This window comes from Manis pentadactyla, chromosome 1 (assembly GCF_030020395.1).
Source record: "Manis pentadactyla isolate mManPen7 chromosome 1, mManPen7.hap1, whole genome shotgun sequence".
In the NCBI taxonomy this organism is placed as follows: Eukaryota; Metazoa; Chordata; class Mammalia; order Pholidota; family Manidae; genus Manis; species Manis pentadactyla.
In genome coordinates this window covers 43362150-43383411 of record NC_080019.1, presented here as the reverse complement: position 1 = coordinate 43383411, position 21262 = coordinate 43362150, and the positions used below count along the sequence as shown (strand labels likewise).

At 35.7% G+C, this 21262-nt stretch overlaps 1 protein-coding gene across 1 annotated transcript in view; it reads left to right on the top strand.

The window, feature by feature from the left end:
- TOPAZ1 (testis and ovary specific TOPAZ 1) overlaps positions 1-21262 on the top strand; it is a 123990-nt gene that overhangs the window by 64081 nt on the left and 38647 nt on the right. The window contains exons 10-12 of the mRNA XM_036897180.2: positions 8348-8499; positions 8702-8794; positions 9807-9922. Coding sequence (XP_036753075.2) covers positions 8348-8499; positions 8702-8794; positions 9807-9922 — 361 coding nt within the window. The remainder of the gene's footprint in view (positions 1-8347; positions 8500-8701; positions 8795-9806; positions 9923-21262) is intronic.

The following is a 21262-nucleotide window of genomic DNA, read 5'->3' as shown; positions in this document are numbered from 1 at the left end:
CCTACCTAAAGGAACCTACAGATCCAGTGCAATCACTATCAGAGTAACAACAGCATTCTTCAATGAACTAGAACAAATAGTTCTAAAATTCATATGGAACCATAAAAGACCCTGAATGACCAAAACAATCCTTAGAAGGAAGAACAAAGCTGGGTGGATTACACTCCCTAACTTCAAGCTGCACTACGAAGCCAGAGTATTCAAAACAATTTGGTTCAGACACAAGAACAGACCCATAGATCAGTGGAACAGAATAGAGAGCCCAGATAGAAACCCACACATATTGGCCAATTAATATATGATAAAGGAACCATGGATATACAATGAGGGGATGACAGTGTCTTCAACAAATGGTTGAAGTTGGCAAAACTGGATGGCTACATGTAAGAGAATGAAACTGGATTGTTGTCTAACTTCATACACACATGTAAACTTGAAATGGATCAAATACCTGAATGTAAGACATGAAAACATAAAATTGTCTTAGAAGAAAACATAGACAAAAATCTCTCGAATATAAACATGAGTAATTTTTTCCTGGACACATCTCCTCCAGCAAGGGAAACAAAATAAAAAATAAACAAGTAGGACTACATCAATCTAAAAAGCTTCTGTACAGCAAAGGACACCTCAGCAGAACAAAAAGGCATCCTACAGTATAGGAGAATATATTTATAAATTACTCATCTGATAAGGGGTTAACATGCAAAATATATAAAGAACTCTCATATGCCTCAACTCCCAAAAAACAAATAACCTGATTAAAATATGGGCAGAGGATCTGAACAGACAATTCTCCAAAGAGGAAATACAAATGGCCCATAGGCACATGAAAATATGCTCAATATCACTAATCATCAGAGAAAAGCAAATTAAAACCACAATGAGATATTATTTCACACCAGTTATACTGGCTACTATCCAAAAGACAAGATTGAAAAATGCTGGTGACGATGCAGAGAAATAGGACCCTCCAGTACTTTTGGTGGGACTATAAATTCGTGCAAACACTCTCTAAAGCAGAATGGAGTTTCCTCAAAAAAAAACAAAAATAGAAATACTGTTTGACCCAGGAGCTCCACTTCTGGGAATTTACCTCAAGAAAACAAAATCACTAATTCAAAAAGATACGTGCCCAGCCTTGTTAATGGCACATAATTGAGGATAGCCAAGATACGGAAGCAACGTAAGTGTTCATCGATAGATGAATGGATAAATTAGACACATATACACAATGGAATATTTTTCAGCCATAAGAAGAAAACAAATCCTAACCTTTGCAACGACATGGATGAAGCTACAGGGTGTTATGCTCAGTGAAATAAGCCAGGTGGAGAAAGACAAGTACCAAATGACTTCATTCATTTGCAGAGTATAACAATAAAGCAAAACCAAAGGAATGTTTTATTTTATAATAAAGGTTTTGCTTTATTGTTATACTCTGCAAATGAATGAAGTCATTTGGTACTTGTCTTTCTCCACCTGGCTTATTTCACTGAGCATAACACCCTGTAGCTTCATCCATGTCGTTGCAAAGGTTAGGATTTGTTTTCTTCTTATGGCTGAAAAATATTCCATTGTGTATATGTGTCTAATTTATCCATTCATCTATCGATGTCTAATTTATCTTGGCTAATTTCACTGAGCTAACACCAGGATAGCATTAGAAACCAGTAATAAGAAAAACTGGAAAATTAAAAAGCTATAGAAACTGAGTGACTTAACCATGAATCAAAGAAGAAATCACAAGATAAGAAATTAGAAAATATTTAGAGATTAATGATAAGGAAACATACCAAAACTTATGGTACACATTGAAAGTGGTGCTAAGAGGGAAATTTGTAGCTGTAAAGGCTTGCATTAAAAAATAAGAATGATCTCAAATCGACAACCTAACTTTACAACTGAAGTAATTAAAGGAAGAAAAACAAACTAAACCCAAATCCAGCAGAAGGAAGGGAGTAATAAAGATTAGAGCAGAAATAAGCAAAATATAGAATAGAAAAAAGTGAGAAAATTCAGTAAGATAAAGAGTTGGTTCTTCAAAAGACCAACAAAATTAGCAAACCTTTAGCTAAATGGATGAAAAAAAAGAGAAGATTCAAATTACCAAAATAAAAAATGAAAGTGGGACATTAATATGATTCTGCAGTAATAAAAATGATTATAAAACTAGTATAAGTAATTGTGTACAAACAAGTTAGATAACCTAAATGAAATGGGTAAATTCCTAGTTGTACAAAACCTATCTAACTGTGTAATGAAGAAATAGAAAATCTGAGTAGATTTATAATTATTGGATTGGAGATTGGGTCAATAATGAAAAAATCTACTAACAAAGAGAAGTCCTGTATCCAATGGCTTTATCAATGAGTTCTACCAAACATTCAAAGATGAACCAATACCAATCCTTCTCAAACTTTTCCAAAAAGTTAAAGAGGAAGGAACACTTGCTAACTCATTCTGAGGTTGAGGCTACCATTACCCTGATACCAAAGCCAAACAAAGACTGTAAGAAAAGAAAACTACAGACCTTGTGAATGTTGATAACAAACATTCTCAACAAAATACTACCAAACCAAGTTCAGCAGCATATTGAAAGGCTTATACATCATGACCACCTGGGATTTACCTTGGAATGCAAGGATGGTTAAAGATGCAAAAATCACATTAACAAAATGGAGAAAAACCATGATTATCTCAAATGATGCAGAAAAATCATTTGACAAAACTCAGCACCGTTTCAAGATAAAAACAAAAGAACCTAGGAATAAAAGGAAACTATCCAACATAATAAAAGCCATAAAAATTTATCCCACTATCCAAAAGTAGAGCATTCATATGAAACCTTTCATAAGACAAATTGATATACAGCAAAGGAGCAATTCCCATTTCATAAAAGCGAAAGTTTTCTTAGATTTCTTTGAGTTAGCAAAAACAGGTATTAATGTAGGTCTTCCATAAAAGTGAAGTGGCATAAAGAGAACTTTTCATATAGAGGGGCAACCAGACATTATCCTCAATGGTGAAAGACAAAGCTTTTCCTCTAAGATCAGGAACCAAGGCAAGAATGCCTGCTTTCAGCACTTTCATTCAACAATAAACTGGAAGTTCTAGCCAAAACAGACAAGACAAACAAATGAAATAAATCCACTTTGGAAAAGAAGAAATAAAATTATTTCTGTTTGCAATTGATATGATCTTATATGTAGAAAACCCTAAAGATTCCACAAAAAAACTGTATAGAAAATATTCTGACACCACAGAAATACAATTAATTATGAGAGAATACTATTAAAAATTGTATGGTAACAAACTGGATAACCTAGTAGAAATGGACAACTTTCTAGAAAAATACAACCTTCCTTCCAAGGCTGACCCAGAGAGAAACAGAAAATCTAAATAGACCAATTACCAGCAAGGAAATTGAATTGGTAACCAAAAACTACCCAAGAACAAAACTGCTGGACCAGATGGTTTCACTGCTAAATTTTATCAAACACTTAGTGAAGACCTAATACCCATTCTCCTAAAAGTTTTCCAAAAAGTAGAAGAGGAGGGAATACCCCAAACTCATTCTACAAGGCCAACATCACTCTGCTACCAAAACCAGGCAAAGACACCACACAAAAAAAATTACAGACCAATATCCCTGATGAACATAGATGCAAAAATACTCAACAAAATATTAGCAAACCGAATTCAAAAATACATCAAAAGAATCATACACCATGACCAAGTGGGATTCATCCCAGGGATCCAAGGATGGTACATTTGAAAATCCATCAACATTATCCAGCACATCAACAAAAAGAAGGACAAAAACCTCATGATCATCTCTATAGATGCTGAAAAAGCATTTGACAAAATTCAATATCCATTCATGATAAAAAAACTCTCAACAAAATGGGTATAGAGGGCAAGTACCTCAACATATTAAAAGCCGTATATGATAAACCCACAGCCAACATCATACTGAACAGCGAGAAGCTGAAAGCTTTTCCTTTACGATCGGGAACAAGACAAGGATGCCCACTCTCCCCACTTTTATTCAACATAATTCTGGGACGTCCTAGCCATGGCAATCAGACAATCAAAGAAATAAAAGGCATCCAGATTGGCAAGGAAGAAGTTAAATTGTCCCTCTTTGCAGATGACATGAAACTGCACATAAAAAACCCTAAAGAATCCACCCCAAAACTACTAGATCTAATACCTGAATTCAGCAAAGTTGCAGGATACAAAATTAATACACAGAAATCTGTTACATTCCTATAAAGATGAACTAGCAGAAAGAGAAATCAGGAAAACAATTCCATTCACAATTACATAAAAAAGGATAAAATACCTAGGAATAAGCCTAACCAAGGAAGTGAAAGACATATATCCTGAAAACTACAAGACAGTCATGAGAGAAATTAAAGAAGGCACCAATAAATAGAAACACATCCTGTGCACATAGATAGGAAGAATTAATGTTGTCAAAATGGCCATCCTGTCTAAAGCAATCTACAAATTCAGTGCAATGCCTATCAAAATACCAAAAGCATTCTTCAACAAATTAGAGCAAATAGTTCTAAAATTCATATGGAACCACAAAAGATCCCGAATAGCCAAAGCAATTCTGAGAAGGAAGAATAAAGCAGGGGGAATCTCTCTTCCCAACTTCAAACTCTACTACAAAGCCACAGTAATCAAGACAATTTGGTACTGGCACAAGAACAGACCCATAGACCAATGGAACAGACTAGAGAGCCCAAATATAAACCCAAGCATATATGGTCAATTAATATATGATAAAGATGCCATGGATGTACAGTAGGGATATAAAAGCCTCTTCAACAGCTGGTGTTGGCAAAACTGTACAGCTACATCTAAGAGAATGAAACTGGATTATTATCTAACCAATACACAAAAGTAAACTCAAAATGTATCAAAAACCTGAATGTAAGTCATGAAACCATAAAACTCTTAGAAAAAAATATAGCCAAAAATCTCTTGGACATAAACATGAGCAAGTTCTTCATGAACATATCTCTCCTGCTAAGAGAAACAAAACCAAAAATGAACAAGTGGGACTATATCAAACTAAAAAGCTTCTGTACAGCAAAGGACACCATCAGTAGAACAAAAAGACATCCTATGGTATGGGAGAATATATTCATAAGTGACATATCCGATAAAGGGTTGACATCCTAGTTATATAAACAGCTCACACACCTCAACAAACAAAAAGCAAATAATCCAATTAAAAAATAGGCAGAGGATCTGAACGGAAACTTCTCCAAAGAAATTCAGATGGCCAACAGGCACATGAAAAGATGCTCCACATTGCTGATCATCAGAGAAATGCAAATTAAAACCACAATGAGATATCACCTCACACCAGTAAGGATGGCCACCACCCAAAAGACAAACAACAACAGATGTTGGCGAGAATGTGGAGAAAGGGGAACCCTCCTACACTGCTGGTGGCAATGTAAATTAACTATTGTGGAAAGCAGTAAGGAGGTTCCTCAAAAACCTAAAAATAGAAATACCATTTGACCCAGGAATTCCACTCCTAGGAATTTATCCTAAGAATGCAGCTACCCAGTTTGAAAAAGACTTATGCACCCCTATGTTAATCACAGCACTATTTACAATAGCCAAGAAATGGAAGGAACCTGTGTCCATCAGTAGATGAATGGATAAAGAAGATGTGTTACATATACACAATGGAATATTATTCAGCCATTAGAAGAAAACAGATCCTACCATTTGCAACAACATGGATGGAGCTAGAGGGTATTATGCTCAGTGAAATAAGCCAGGCGGAAAAAGACAAGTATCAAACTCATCTGTGGAGTATAAGAAGAAAGCAAAAACTGAAGGAACAAAACAGCAGCAGACTCACAGAACCCAGGAATGGACTAACAGTTACCAAAGGGAAAGAGACTGGTGTGGATTGGTAGGAAAGGAGGGATAAGGGGGTAAAGGGAACACTACGATTAGCACATGTAATGTAGGGTGGACATGGGGAAGGCAGTATAGCTCAGAAGAGAAGTAGTGGTTCTATAGCATCTTACTATGCTGATGGACAGTGACTGTAATGGGGTATGTGGTGGGGACTTGATAATCAGGGGTGTCTAGTAACCATAATGTTGCTCATGTAATTGTACATTAATAATATCAAAAGAAAAAAAAAGAGGTAAATGAATGGAAATGCATCCCATGTTCACAGATTGTAAGACCTAGTATTGTTGAAATGTCTCTACTGCCCAAAGCGATCTGCAGATTCAGTGCAATTCCTATAAAATTCCCAATGATATTTTGTGCAGAAATAGAAAGACCCATCATAGCATTCATATGTAATCCAGAAGATCCCAAAACAATCTTGAAGAACAAAACCTCCTGACCTGAAAACTTACTACAAGAGTACAAAGTCATCAAAAAGAATGTGATTGTGGCATAAAGACAGACCAGTATACCAGTTGGATAGAATAGAGATCCCAGACATGAACTATCGTGTATGTAGTCAAATTTTGACAAGGATGCCAAGACCATTCAGTGGGGAAAAGATAGGTTTTTCCAACAGATGGTGCTGGGGAAAATGGACATCCACATGCAAAAGAGTAAAATTAGTCTCTTACCTAAAACTACATATATATATGTTAATTTAAAATGGATCAAAGACCTTAATTAAGGTAAGACCTACAACCATAAAACTGTTAGCAGAAATCATAAGAACAAAAGCTTCACAGCATTAGTTTGGCAGTGATTTCTTGGATATGACACCAAAGACACAGACAAAAGAAAACAGACAAATTGGACTTTATGAAAAATTTAAAGTTTGTGCATCAAAAGACAGTATCAACAGAGTAAAACAGCAAACAGAAAACACTTGCAAATTATATATCTGATAAGGGATTAACATCCAGAATATGTAGAGAAGAACTCCTAAAACTCAACAAAAAAACCTGATTCAAAAATCAGTAAAGGAGTTGAATAGACATTTCTCCAAAGAAGACATACCAATAAGCAAATAAATGGTCAATAAGCAAATAAAAAGATGCTCAACGTCACTGAACATTAGGGAAATACAAATCAAAACTACAGTGAGATACCACCTCATGCTCTTCAGATTGCTACTATTGAAAACAGAAAACAATTGTTAGGATATAGAGAAATTTGAACCTCTGTTGTTGGGAACCTAAAATGGTATAGACACTGAAAAACAGAGTGGCAGTTCCTCAAAATATTAAAAAATAAAATTACCATATGATCCAGGAGTCATTCTGGATATATACTCAAAAGAACTGTGTCTTCTTTTTTAAATATCTGCAGTTCCAGTTTTATTAATAAGTTATAGCAGACACTGAATTTCCCATACTATCAGTTTTTCTTTCTTTTTTATATAGGCAACTGAATAGATATTACAAAGTGAGTAGCAGAAAGAATTTGTCTGTATATGCCCAGGAAAAGCAATTGTATATAGAGAAGCTTTAGAATATAGCTGAATATTCTTGTAGTATTAAATTGTTAAAAGTTATTATAACTTCAACATTAATTTTTCTATTATGCTATTGAATTTTACATTAGCTACTGACTTTCCAAGCAATGCCAAGTAATCTAGATAGTAATAAGTCTCTATGGCAGAAATAATTAAACAATCATAATCATATATAAAGTAATTTTTACTAAGATTCAGCTAAGCTGTGTAGATTTTGACTTGCAAAATTTTGGACTGTATAAAAAAATAATGAAGTGATCCTGATTAAAATAATTTTAGTGGTGAAATTAATGGTGAAAAATTGGAAATAGTTAAGTATTGCATAGAAAATAGATTAAGGAATTGAATCAACATTAAGGAACTACTTTCTCAAAGAAAATCATGTTGCAAGTTTTAGTAGAAGTTTATAATCATTAATTGGAATAAAAAATACCTCCAGGGTCAACATGTTGGTGGGGTTAAAATAAGAAGAAGGGGTGTGTCAGAATAGTCTGCATCTATCCCCAAATTAAATTCTTTCGTACATAACCAGGCCATTGCCTGAAGAGTCCCTGGGAGTATGTCTCCCTAGTTCATGTTGACACTAATGTCTGAGGCAGTTTGGATCTTTTTTTTTTTTTTTTCAGATAGCCCAGGATTTAACTCCCAGTCTAAGTGCCTAACATACCTAGTTGACTTAAAATGTTACTACAATCAACCTTTGCTTTATTTTCATAAAATTATACTGATACTGGAAATGTACCTTTCAAGAAAAAGAACTTATATGTTATCTTTAAATACGGAAAATTTATCTAATTTAGGAAAATACCTTAAAATAAGCAAATGACTTCAATATATATATTTTTTTGTTTTCAGTAAATATATTTATGGAATACTACAGAAAGTTTCCTCCAGGTATACACTTTGATTTACAAGTGCTAAATGATCTTCTAAATTCTTTACTCAAACATTGTTTATTGAAAGAAGTATTTGAGGTAGTGAACCTCAGCATAATGGTTAAAATGCTGGTAAGTAACCTGAAAATATATATTTTTTAATATTTTCAGTTAATTTCTTTGTAATTTTTCTTGTTTGTACAATTATCAGTTAAATTTCTGTGCTGTTTAAATACTCTGTAGCACATACTTGTGTTTTTCAGCATAAATGTATTTGAGAAACTTAAGATTTACTACAACATGAAAACGAGTATAATTTTTTTGTTTTATCCAGCCTGCTCTGAAAATATTACTAGAAATATTTGAGCATGTGGCAACTATGAAATTAAGGAATGCTGTGCCTGCTTTAATTGATATCCTTTGCAAGGTATGATTTTATTTGATCTCTTTTATTCTTTGATAGTGAGTAACCAAGAAAATAATCATTTCTACTTTTACCCTTAAATTGCCTTTTATTCACATTCTTCATGCTAAAGAATTCTATTTTCAGAAATGTTCTCCTGAAATAGGATTTATAAACAGACTCCAGTGACTGACAGGCCTTCCCTTAAATAAATACAAACCCTCCTGGGAACTATAACACACTTCTTTCTGATTCGTGAACTACCCTCATCTCTACACATTAAAGATGATTAAAGAAAATTCTCTTTTTCAAAAACACTTTAGGTTATTTGTAATAAAAATAAGTGCACAATACGTAAGTAGAAAATCATGACTAAAAGAAAGCAGATAGAAACAATGGCTAGGAGTTAATTTTATATTTAACACTAAACCAAAAAATAATAACTTTTATGTCTCTAAAAATGTACTAAAATTTTTACTTTTGTTGAATATGTCCTATATTTGGTACCACCCAGCCATCCATTTCAGAATAAGTTCAGTAGCAGGAAACCGCCCCCCCCCCTTGTTTTTAGGATTTATAGTTGCTTGGAACCACTCTATCAGGTGAACAAATATTTCAGTGAATACCTCTAGTTGCATAAAACTTGGCGGGATTGCTTGCCTAGAAGGTTTTTTAATCAAAAATTACTTAATCACCCTTAATAGTTGTAAAAAATATCAATTTGATGCTTCTCAGAAAGTTTACAGTCGAGGATAAGGTATAAACACCAGTGCTATACTAAAAGACAGAATGCGTATCAAACAAGAGGTACAAGAGATAAAGTGGTTGAGATAATGGAGAACAGAAAAAATATTCAAGTTTTGAATTCAAAATTACTACTTTCACTTTTGCTTTAAATTCTTGAAGTCGGGTGTCTCCATGTTTCATGTTTCCCATTTGTGTCTTAGTGGTTGCACACACTAAGGTTTTTAACTCTTAGGTTTTTAACTGTTAGGTTTTCATAAGAATGACTGCCTTTTTTTTTTCTTTTCTACAGCTTATTGAAGCTGGGATGGTGTTTGACCCAGAACACCTTAACTACATTGTTAAGCTTTTATACCAAGTACAGGCTTCCAAACAAGAAATAACTGCAGTTCTGGGTTTGGAATCCAGGTAAGAAAAACCATTACAATTAAGGCCAAACTATATATATACATCTATAGACACACACACACACACACACACATATACATACATACACAGATGAAGGATGAAGGCAAAGCACTTATCACTGTTCATATGTCCAAACATCTAGATAGTTGCCCACTGTTAAGTATTTCTCTGATGTCTTAGTTCAGTTGTGTCCTGACATTGTCATTACTCAGCTTCTTCTAGCCAGCCATCCTGCCCAGCCTCACCAAATATTTCTAGTACCTGCTTTCATCTCAGTATCTGGCACATCAAGTATAAAAGGAATCTCTTTTATCTTCTGTTTCACAGCTGTATACTTAATTCATTTAACGCACTCTCATATGTATGTAAATCACTTTAATTCTTTTTTCTCTTTCACTTCTTGTCATGTTAGCTAAGTAAAATATTTTAATGCCTGTCCTTCATTCTTTCTTTATTCAGCGTACAGGCCTCCAGAGGCCTTCTTTAAAAAACCTATGATAATTATAAGAGTAGTACCATAATATACCTGTATTGAGAAAGAGGAAGTCATGATTTTTACAGAAATTTTTATTAAACTATTACATAGAAAAAAGAATACAAACTGTAAATATTTAAATGAACCATAACTTCTTTTTAATGAAATCAGCTTTGCTAAAAGTACAAATGTTATCAGCCACCAAATTCCTTGAGAATATCCAGAAAGTTCCTTCAGAGAGCTTCCACAGTGGTTAACTCTCATTTCTCATTATCCTTTAATACAGAGGTTTAAACTTTCTTGGTTCATAGTGTCCACAGGCCAAAAGAAATGCGTTAGTAGTCCCATTTATTAAGTAGTTAGACCCAAACAAGTTAATAGTAGTAGTTTGATAGTGTCTGACAGAAGCCAGTTGAAAATTTAAAATAATCTGTGGGAACTCTGTGAGTTAGCTATAGTGCCCTGGATGCTGTGGTATGCACAGATAATTGCAGCAGTTTTACCAAGTAGTACTACTTCCTTCAAGCACTGGCATTGAAGATACATTTGAGTTCTTCAAGTTCTATGATTTTTTAAAATTTCTTTAACTACTGACAATAATATTTATGTTGTCTATGAAAATAATACTAAGTTAAACAGATTGTTGGGACTACCTAGGAAATAAATTTTTGTGAGAAAAATGCAATTTGTCTAGCATAGAGTTCTGGGATATAGTCCATTTATAAGTAAGATGCATTGGTATTTTCTTCCAGACAGCAAGTCATTTGTCCCAAGCCACATGCTAAAACTTCACATTTTGAGTAGTGGCAGCTATGGCAAAGGGTTCAGATGGCTAGCAGCAGTTAGTCTCCTGCCAGATTCAGTAGCTGCTGGCACAAGGAAGTGTATGCATCCAGGTTCAAGAGGAGCAGCAGTATATACCCTTGTGTCTGGGACAGCAGCACAGCTCCACCCTTCATTCATTGATTGGGAAAAGAGTGTCTTGATATAGGAAGACTCCAGAACCTGCCTCAGTTTTCAAATTTTTACAGTTTTACAAATATTTTTGCAGTTCATGTTACAGCCCCTGATTTTGTAAACTATATCCTTATATACTCTACGCCTTCCTATACTCTCACTTCAAAACAATTATTTAGTATTTTTAGGAGGTATTAATATTGGTGACCTATTTGATGAAGGAGAGAATAGGAAAATAACTGTTACGGAAAATAATAGTTACGGATGTGGGTTGTGGGTGGGGAAGTAGACCTGGCTTCTAGGTAGGAGGAAAAATATTTTACTATTTATATTTTATATTTGAATTTTCCTAATCCTCTTTCAAATAATTACTCTTCTCTGAACTCAGGAAATTTTAAGGGATGCTCACACTTTTTGATTATAGCTTTTAATGAGGTAGTTTATAGTTCAACTGAAAGACTTTCACTTTCAGCAGATAAGCCTGCTATAAAGAATTCTAACATTTACTTTCAAGACATCAGTGAGAATTTAGGTATGTCTAATCGAGGAAATTGGTTAACATACATTTAATAGCTTTTAAAAAAATTTTTATTTCTGAAATAATTTCAGGTTTACAGAAATATTGCAAAAATCAGTATAGAGACTTCCCATATACCCTTTATCTGGTTCCTTTCATGTTTACATCCTACATAATAATAGTGGAATTATCAAAACCAGGAAATGAGCTTTGGTATGAATCTATTAAGGAACTACAGATCCCAGTGCATTGTAGTAGAGGATATATGGTGTCAATATATCTTACTACTGGTTAATTTAACCTTACTCACTTAATTGAAATGTTATCTGCAAGGTTTCTGCACTGTAAAGTTACTGTTCTTTTGTAAATATATATCTTAGAAAAAAGTTTTAAGTATTACGCATTAATCCTGTTTCTCCCCAAACCTCTATACATTACTTTTAGTATTCATCAGTGGATCTTTCCTGTGGCTCAGCTACTACTGTAGTTTTTGCCCAGTATATAATTCAAATTTAATACTACCTTATTTATGTCATTGCTCAAATTGCTCCAGATTTGACCTTTGGGAATTCCTTCAGATTGGTTTTTACATCCTTTTATCATGTTTTCTTCATTTTCTACCACTTTCTTACTCTTTGGAGCCACAAAGTTGTTTGTGTCACATCTTCTGTTTTGTGTGCCTCAACACTAGCAACAACCACTTCTCCAAGGAATTCAGGTTCCTTTTATTGGAGAATGGTATTTAAAAACCAAAATTGAATGTGCTCATTGCTGCTGCAGTGTCATTGCAATCAGGTCTTCTCAGTGGACTCGGAGAGGAAATATATGTATTATGTATATGAATATATGTAAATAAATGCATGTACACATGTATAGGAAATACATGTGTATATTTATAGGAAAGCATATACACAAAATATATTTATTTGTATGTTCATTAAAACATGAGTTCATACTAATAAGCTATGTTTCAGTTCTCCCAAATCCTCGTTAGTTTTAATTATTTAAGGAAGTATATGAAACATTACTTTTTATTCTGAGAGTCAGAGATATACTAAAAAGTATGCAGTGAGAAATGCTTCTCCTTCTTACCCTATCCCCTCAGTTCCAGTCCCTCCTTTCTACCCCTTTACTACCAGGAGGTAACCAGTCTTTTAGTTTCTGGTTTATCCTTATAATGAACAGATACATATATATTTTTTTTCCTAGTGACTTCTTTCTTACATAAAGTGTGTAACATACAGTAATACTCTTTTCAACTGCTTTTTTTTTTCACTTAAGCAGTATCCTAGAAACCAGTTCATAGAGAAATTCATCTTTTTTTTTCTTGTATAAATGCAAAGTAGTACTCCATTGTCTGGACATATTGTAGGTCTTTTAGACAATGTATGAGTATTCAAGTTGTCCCCGATATTTTACAATAAAAATTATGAAGCAGTGAATAACCTGGGGTATATGTAATGTTGGAGGTATATTTTCATGTTACATTTCTAGAATTGGGATTGCTAGGTTAAAAGATAAGTACAGTAGTGCAACCACTGAACAACTATACAAAGAAGATACTCAAAATACTAAAGATAATCAAAATGGAATTCCTAAAGTGTTAAAGTAACCACAAAAGAAGATAAGGAAGGGGAAACAGAGAAAACAAACAGCAAACAGATAATAAATGATAGACTTACGCTTTAACATCAGTAATTACTTTAAATGTAAATGTTCTAATTACAATTAAAGGTCAGTAGTTGGCTGAGTGTATATAAAAGCATGCATGATCCAACTATATGTTCTCTATTAGAAATTCATGTCCAATATAAAGATACAGGGAGGTTGAAAGTCAAATGATGGAAAACAGTATACTGTGCAAACATTGGTTTTAAAAGCAACATGAGTGGCTATATTAATATTAGATAAACTACACTTTGGAGCAAAGAAAATTACCAAGGACAAAGAGGAACACTTAATAATGATAAAATGGTCAATTCACCAAGAAGAGTTAATAATCCTTTACCAAGAAGAGTAAATGCATATGCACCAAACAGTTTCAAAATATGTGAAGCAAAACTGATAGAATGAAAAGGATAAAATAGACAAATCTATTGACTATAAAAGCAAATCACAAAGGAGTGGGCCAAGATGGCGGCATGAGTAGGGCAGCAGAAATCTCCTCATAAAACCATATATATTTTTGAAACTACAACATACACAACCATTCCTAAAAGAGAGACCAGTGGATACAGTACAACAGTCAGGCTACATCTACATCTGCGAGAAATCAGCATCTCAGGAAGGGGATAAGATACAAGCCGCGGCCCGGCAGGACCCGAGCGCCCCTACCCCCACACCAGCTCCCCAGTGTGAGGAGAGGAGTTGGAGTGGGCAGGGAGTGAAAGCTCAGGACTGCTAAACAACCAGCTCTAGTAATCTGCACAGGGAGCACAGATACACATTGCACGGTGTGCTAGATATTAGAGAAACAGAAAAGCAAAATCTGCAAGCAGGTCCCCGCAGCCAGCTTCCCTGGGACAAAAGAAAAGCGAGTGCTTTTTGAAAGTCTTAAAGGGACACAGACTTCACAGCTGGACGGAATTGTCCCAGCAAACTCAGCCCAGCAGCTGGAAACCCCGAGGAACTCCAAGCACCCTAATCCCCAGGGAGGCAGCACAGCTCTGAAGCCCCTCAAGTCAATAAGCACCCTGCCAGTTGTTCCTCTAGCTGGGACGGCCCCTGACACAGCGGCCCACTAGCCTGAGAGCGGAGGAGCGGCCCGAGAGTGGCTGTGCGTGCCCGCAGCAGCTGTCGAGTGGCCAAGGAGCGGCAGCCAGCCAGGCCAGACCCAAAGGCCACCACCAACACGCAGCTACCTGGTGCAGGCAGAAGAACCCGAGGCAAGATGCAAATGGGCACCCCTCTCGCAGGGGAGCACACCTGGTGCACCTGTCACTCCCTGCAGGGCTCTGGGCTACCCTGACGGCAACTCCAGCTATGGCAGCTTAGGGGATTAATCTAGAGGCTACTCCAGGAGTGCAGGTGACTGACACAGGCAGCAGAGAAGGGCAAGGTGACCAGCAAGCAGGAAAGGACTTTGTTCTCCCAGCTGACACACATGGTACCTGCCTACAGCTACCTCTATTGCCATGAAAAGGCAGAAGAATTTGGTCCAATCCAGAATTACCCAGACAACCCCTGAGAGAGGGCCTGGGGTGATAGATTTAACCAATCTTGTGAAAAAGAACTCAAAACAAAGGTCATAACCATGCTGATGGACCTGCAGAGAAATATGCAAGAGCTAAAGGAGTAAGTAGGGAGGGAGAATACAGAAATAAAACAATCTCTGGAAGGACTTAAGAGCAGACTGGATGAGGTGCAAAAGGCTGTTAATGTAATAGAAATTAGAGAACAGGAACACAGAGAAGCTGAGGCAGAGAGAGAGAGAGACAAAAGGATCTCCAGGAATGAAAAAATACTAAGAGAACTGTATGACCAATCCAAATGTAACAATATTTGCATTATAGGGGTATCAGAAGAAGAAGAGAAAAAAAGGCATAGAAAGTGTATTTGAATAAATAATATCTGAAAACTGCCCCAAACTGGGGGGGAGGAAATAGTCCCTCAGACCATGGAGGCCAACAGAACTCCCAACACAAGGGACCCAAGGAGGACAACAACAAGACTTACAATAATTAAAATGGCAAAGATCAAAGACAAGAACAGAGTATTAAAGGCAGCCAGAGAGAGTAAAAAGGTCAACTACAAAAGAAAACCCATCAGGCTATCATCAGACTTCTGAAGAGAAACCTTACAAGCCAAAAGAAAATGGCATGATATATTTAATGCAATGAAACAGAAGGGCCTTGAACCAAGAATACTGCATCCAGCACAATTATTTAAATATGAAGGAGGGACTAAACAATTCCCAGACAAACAAAAGTTGAGGGAATTTGCCTCTCACAAACCACTTCTACAGGATATTTTAAAGGGACTGCTCTGGATGGAAGCACTCCTAAGGCTAAATAGATGTCACCAGAGAAAATAAAATCACAGCAAAGAAAGCAGACCAACCAAATACTAACTAAAGGCAAAAAATAAAATCAACTACTCACAAAAGCAGTCAAAGGAAACACAAAGGAGAACAGAATAGAACACCTAACATATAAAGAATGAAGGAGGAGGAATAAGAAGGGAGAGAAATAAAGAAGCACATATAAAGACTGTGCTTATAATAGCTTAATAAGAGAGTTAAGTCAGATGGCTAGATAGTAAAGAAGTTACCCTTGAACCTTTGATAACCACGAATCTAAAGCCTGCAATGGCAATGTCTTTCAATAATCACCCTAAATGTAAATGGACTGAATGCACCAATCAAAAGACACAGAGTAACAGAATGGATAAAAAAGCAAGACCCATCTATATGCTCCTTACAAGAGTCTTACCTCACACCCAAAGACATACACAGACTAAAAGTCAAGGGATGGAAAAAGATATTTCATGCAAACAACAGGGAGAAAAAAGCAGGTGTTGCAGTACTTGTATCAGACAAAATAGACCTCAAAGCAAAGAAAGTAACAAGAGATAAAGGAAGGACATTACATAATGATAAAGGGGTCAGTCCAACGAGAGGCTATAACCATTATAAATATATATGCACCCAATACAGGAGCACCAACATATGTGAAACGAGTACTAACAGAATTAAAGGAGGAAATAAAATGCAACGCATTCATTCTAGGAAACTTCAACACACCACTCACTCCAAGGACAGATCGACCAGACAGAAAATCAGTAAGGACACAGAGGCACTGAACAACACACTAGAACAGATGAACTTAACAGACAGCTACAGAGTTCTACACCCAAAAGCAGCAGGATACACATTCTTCTCAAGTGCACATGGAACATTCTCCAGAATAGACCACATACTAGGCCACAAAAAGAGCTTCAGTAAATTAAAAAAGACTGAAGTTCTACCAACAAACTTGTCAGACTACAAAGGTATAAAAATAGAAATAAATTGTACAAAGAAAACAAAAACGCTCACAAACACATGGAGGCTTAACAACATGCTTCTAAATAATCAATGGATCAATGACCAAATTAAAACAGAGATCAAGCAATATATGGACACAAATGAAAATGACAGCATAAAGCCCAAACTTCTGTGGGACGCAGTGAAGGCAGTTCTAAGAGTAAAGTATATAGCAATCCAGGCATATTTAAAGGAGGAAGAACAATCCCAAATGAATAATCTAACGTCACAATAATTGAAACTGGAAAAAGAAAAATGAGGTCCAAAGTCAGCAGAAAGAGAGACATAATAAAGATCAGAGAAGAAATAAATACAATTGAGAATAATGAAACAATAGAAAAAATTAATGAAAACAAGAGCTGGTTCTTTGAAAAAATAAACAAAATAGATAAGCCCTTAGCCACACTTATTAAGAGAAAAAGAGAATCTACACACATCAGGAGAATCAGAAATGAGAAAGGAAAAATCATGACGGACCCCACAGAAATACAAAAAATTATTAGAGAATACTATGAAAATATATATGCTAACAAGCTGGAACACCTAGAAGAAATGGACAACTTCCTAGAAAAATACAACATTCCAAGATTGAACAAGGAAGAAACAGAAAGTCTAAACAGACCAATTACCAGCAAAGAAGTTGAATCAGTAATCAAAAAACTACCCAAGAACAAAACCCCTGGGCCAGACGGACTCCCTGGTGTATTTTATCAGACATTTAGTGAAGACCTAATACCCATCCTCCTTAAAGTTTTCCAGAAAATACAAGAGGAGGGAATACTTCCAAATCATTCAGTGAAGCCAGCATCACTCTAATACCACAACCAGGCAAAGACACCACAAAAAAAGAAAATTACAGACCAATATCCCTGATGAACATAGATGCAAAAATACTCAACAAAATATTAGCAAACCGAATTCAGTAATACATCAAGGGGATCATACACCATGACCAAGTGGGATTCATCCCAGGGATCCAAGGATGGTACAACATTCGAAAATCCATCAACGTCATCCACCACATCAATAAAAAGAAGGACAGAAACCACATGATCATTTCCATAGATGCTGAAAAAGCATTTGACAAAATACAACATCAATTCATGATAAAACCTTTCAACAAAATGGGTATACAGGGCAAGTATCTAAACAATAAAGGCCATATACGACATACCCACAGCCAACATCATACTTAACAGCGAGAAGCTGAAAGCTTTTCCTCTTAAGATTGGGAACAAGACAAGGATGCCCACTCTCCCCACTGTTATTCAACATATTACTGGAGGTCGTACCCACAGCAATCAGGCAAAACAAAGAAATACAAGGCTTCCAGATAAAGGCATTCTTGATAAAGAAGAATCAAACTGTCACTATCTGCAGATGACATGATATTGTACATAAAAAACCCTAAAGACTCCATTCCAAAACTACTAGAACTGCTGCCTGAATTCAGCAAAGTTGCAGGATACAAAATTAATACACAGAAATCTGTTGCTTTCCTATAAACTAACAATGAACTAACAGAAAGAGAAATCAGGAAAACAGTTCCATTCACAATTGCATCAAAAAGAATAAAACACCTAGGAATAATCCTAATCAAGGAAATGAAAGACCTATACCCTGAAAACTACAAGACACTCTTAAGAGAAATTAAAGAGGACACAAACAAATGGAAACTCATTCCATGCTCTTGGCTACGAAGAATTAATATTGTCAAAACGGCCATCCTGCCTAAAGCAATCTACAAATTCAGTGCAATGCCTATCAAAATACCAACAGCATTCATCAACGAACTGGAACAAATAGTTTTAAAATTCATATGGAACCACAAAAGACCCGAAAAGCCAAAGCAATCCTGAAAAGGAAGAATAAAGCAGGGGGCATCTCACTTCCCAACTTCAAGCTCTACTTCAAAGTCACAGTAATCAAGACAATTTGATACTGGCACAAGAACAGAGCCACAGACGAGTGGAACAGAATAAAGAGTCCAGATATTAACCCAAACATATATGATCAATTAATATGTTATAAAGGAGCCATGGACATACAATGGGGAAATGACAGTCTCTTCAACAGATGGTGCTGGCAAAACTGGACAGCTACATGTAAGAGAATGAAACTGGATCACTGTCTAACCCATACACAAAAGTAAATTTGAAATGGATCAAAGACCTGAATGTAAGCCATGAAACCATAAAACTCTTAGAAAAAAACAGGCAAAAATCTCTTGGACATAAACATGAGCAACTTCTTCGTGAACATATCTTCCCGGGCAAGGGAAACAAAAGCAAAAATGAGCAAGTGGGACTATATCAAGCTGAAAAGCTTCTGTACAGCAAAGGACACCACCAATAGAACAAAAAGGCATCCTACAGTATGGGAGAATATATTCATAAATGACAGATCCAATAACAGGTTAACATCCAAAATACATAAAGAGCTCATGCACCTCAACAAACAAAAAGCAAATCATCCTATTAAAAAAATGGTTAGAGGAGCTGCACAGACAGTTCTCCAAAGAAGAAATTAAGATGGCCAACAGACACATGAAAAGATGCTCCACAATGCTAGTCATCAGAGAAATGCAAATTAAAACCTCAATGAGATATCACCTCACACGAGTACAGATCCCCACCATCCAAAAGACAAACAACAACAAATGTTGGCAAGGATGTGGAAGAAAGGGGAAACCTCCTACACTGCTGGTGGGAATGTAAACTAGTTCAACCATTGTGGAAAGCAGTATGGAGGTTCCTCAAAAAGCTCAAAAGAGACATACCATTTGACCCAGGAATTCCACTTCTAGGAATTTACCCTAAGAATGCAGCAGCACAGTTTGAAAAAGACAGATGCACCCCTGTGTTTATCACGACACTGTTTACAATAGCCAAGAAATGGAAGCAACCTAAGTGTCCATCAGTAGATGAATGGATAAAGATGTGGTACATATACACAATGGTATATTATTCAACCATAAGAAGAAAACAAATCCTGCCATTTGCAACAACATGGATGGAGCTAGAGGGTATTATGCTCAGTGAAATAAGCCAAGTGGAGAAAGACAAGTACCAAATGATTTCACTCATATGTGGAGTATAAGAACAAATAAAAACTAAAGTAACAGAACAGCAGCAGAATCACAGAACCCAAGAATGGACTAACAGTTACCAAAGGGAAAGGGACTGGGGAGGATGGGTGGGAAGGGAGGGGTAAAGCGGTTTGGGGGGGAAGAAAGGGAGCATTACGATTAACATGTATAATATGGGGGGGGGGAGGGCTGTGCAACACAGAGAAGACAAGTAGTGATTCTACTGCATCTTATTACACTGACGGACAGTGTTTGTAATGGGGTTGGTGGGGGGAACTTGGTGATGGGGGTAGTCTAGTAAACATAGTGTTCCTCATGTAATTGTAGATTAATGATACCAAAAAAAAAAGTATAGAAACCGACCATTAAAAATAGACAGTTAGGTGTTTTTAGCATGTTCAGAGTCGTAGAGCCCTGAACACCATAAAAGAAAAAAAAATTCATTAGTGCTACCATCTGTTCCTGGGATTTCCTTTGTTGGGAGTTTTTGATTGCTTAATGAATCTTACTCATGATTGGTTTGTTCAAATTTCCTATCTCTTCACGATTCAGACTTGGAAAATTGTATGTTTCTTGGAATTTATCCAATTCTACATTTTCCATTATGTTGACATGTGATTGTTCATAATAGTCTCTTAAGATCCTTTGTATTTCCGTGCTATCAGTTATAATGTTGCCTCTTTCAGTTCTGATTTAATTAGAGCCTCCTCTTTTTTACTATAGCTAAAGGCTTGTCAGTTTTATTTTTTCAAAAACCAACTATTTTGTTCATCTTCTATATTGTTTTTCTATTCCGTATTTCAGTTCTGATCTTTATTACTTCCTTCTTTCTGTTAACACTGAACTTAGTTTGTTCTCTGTCCAATTCCTTGAGGTGTACATACAGGTGGGTTGTTTGAGAGCTTTTTTTTTTCTTAATGTAGGCATTTATCACTATAAATTTAATATTAGAACTACTTTTGCTATATTACCTAAGTTTGTTTTCATTTTCATTTGTTCAGGATGTTCTGATTTCCCTCTTGATTTATTCTTTGACCCATTGGTTGTTCAGGAGTATGTTGTTTAATTTTCACGTATTTGTGGCTTTTCCAGTTTCTCTCCAGTTGCTGATTTCTAGTTTCATATTTAATATGAGTTCATATCTTCTTCAATAATAACTTTATATGATTTCAGTCTTCTTAAATTTGTTGACCTATTCTGTTCTATCCTGTGTGTTCTATCTAATGTGTAGACCTAATGTGTTCTATCCTGAGAATATTCCGCGTGTGCTGAGAAGACTG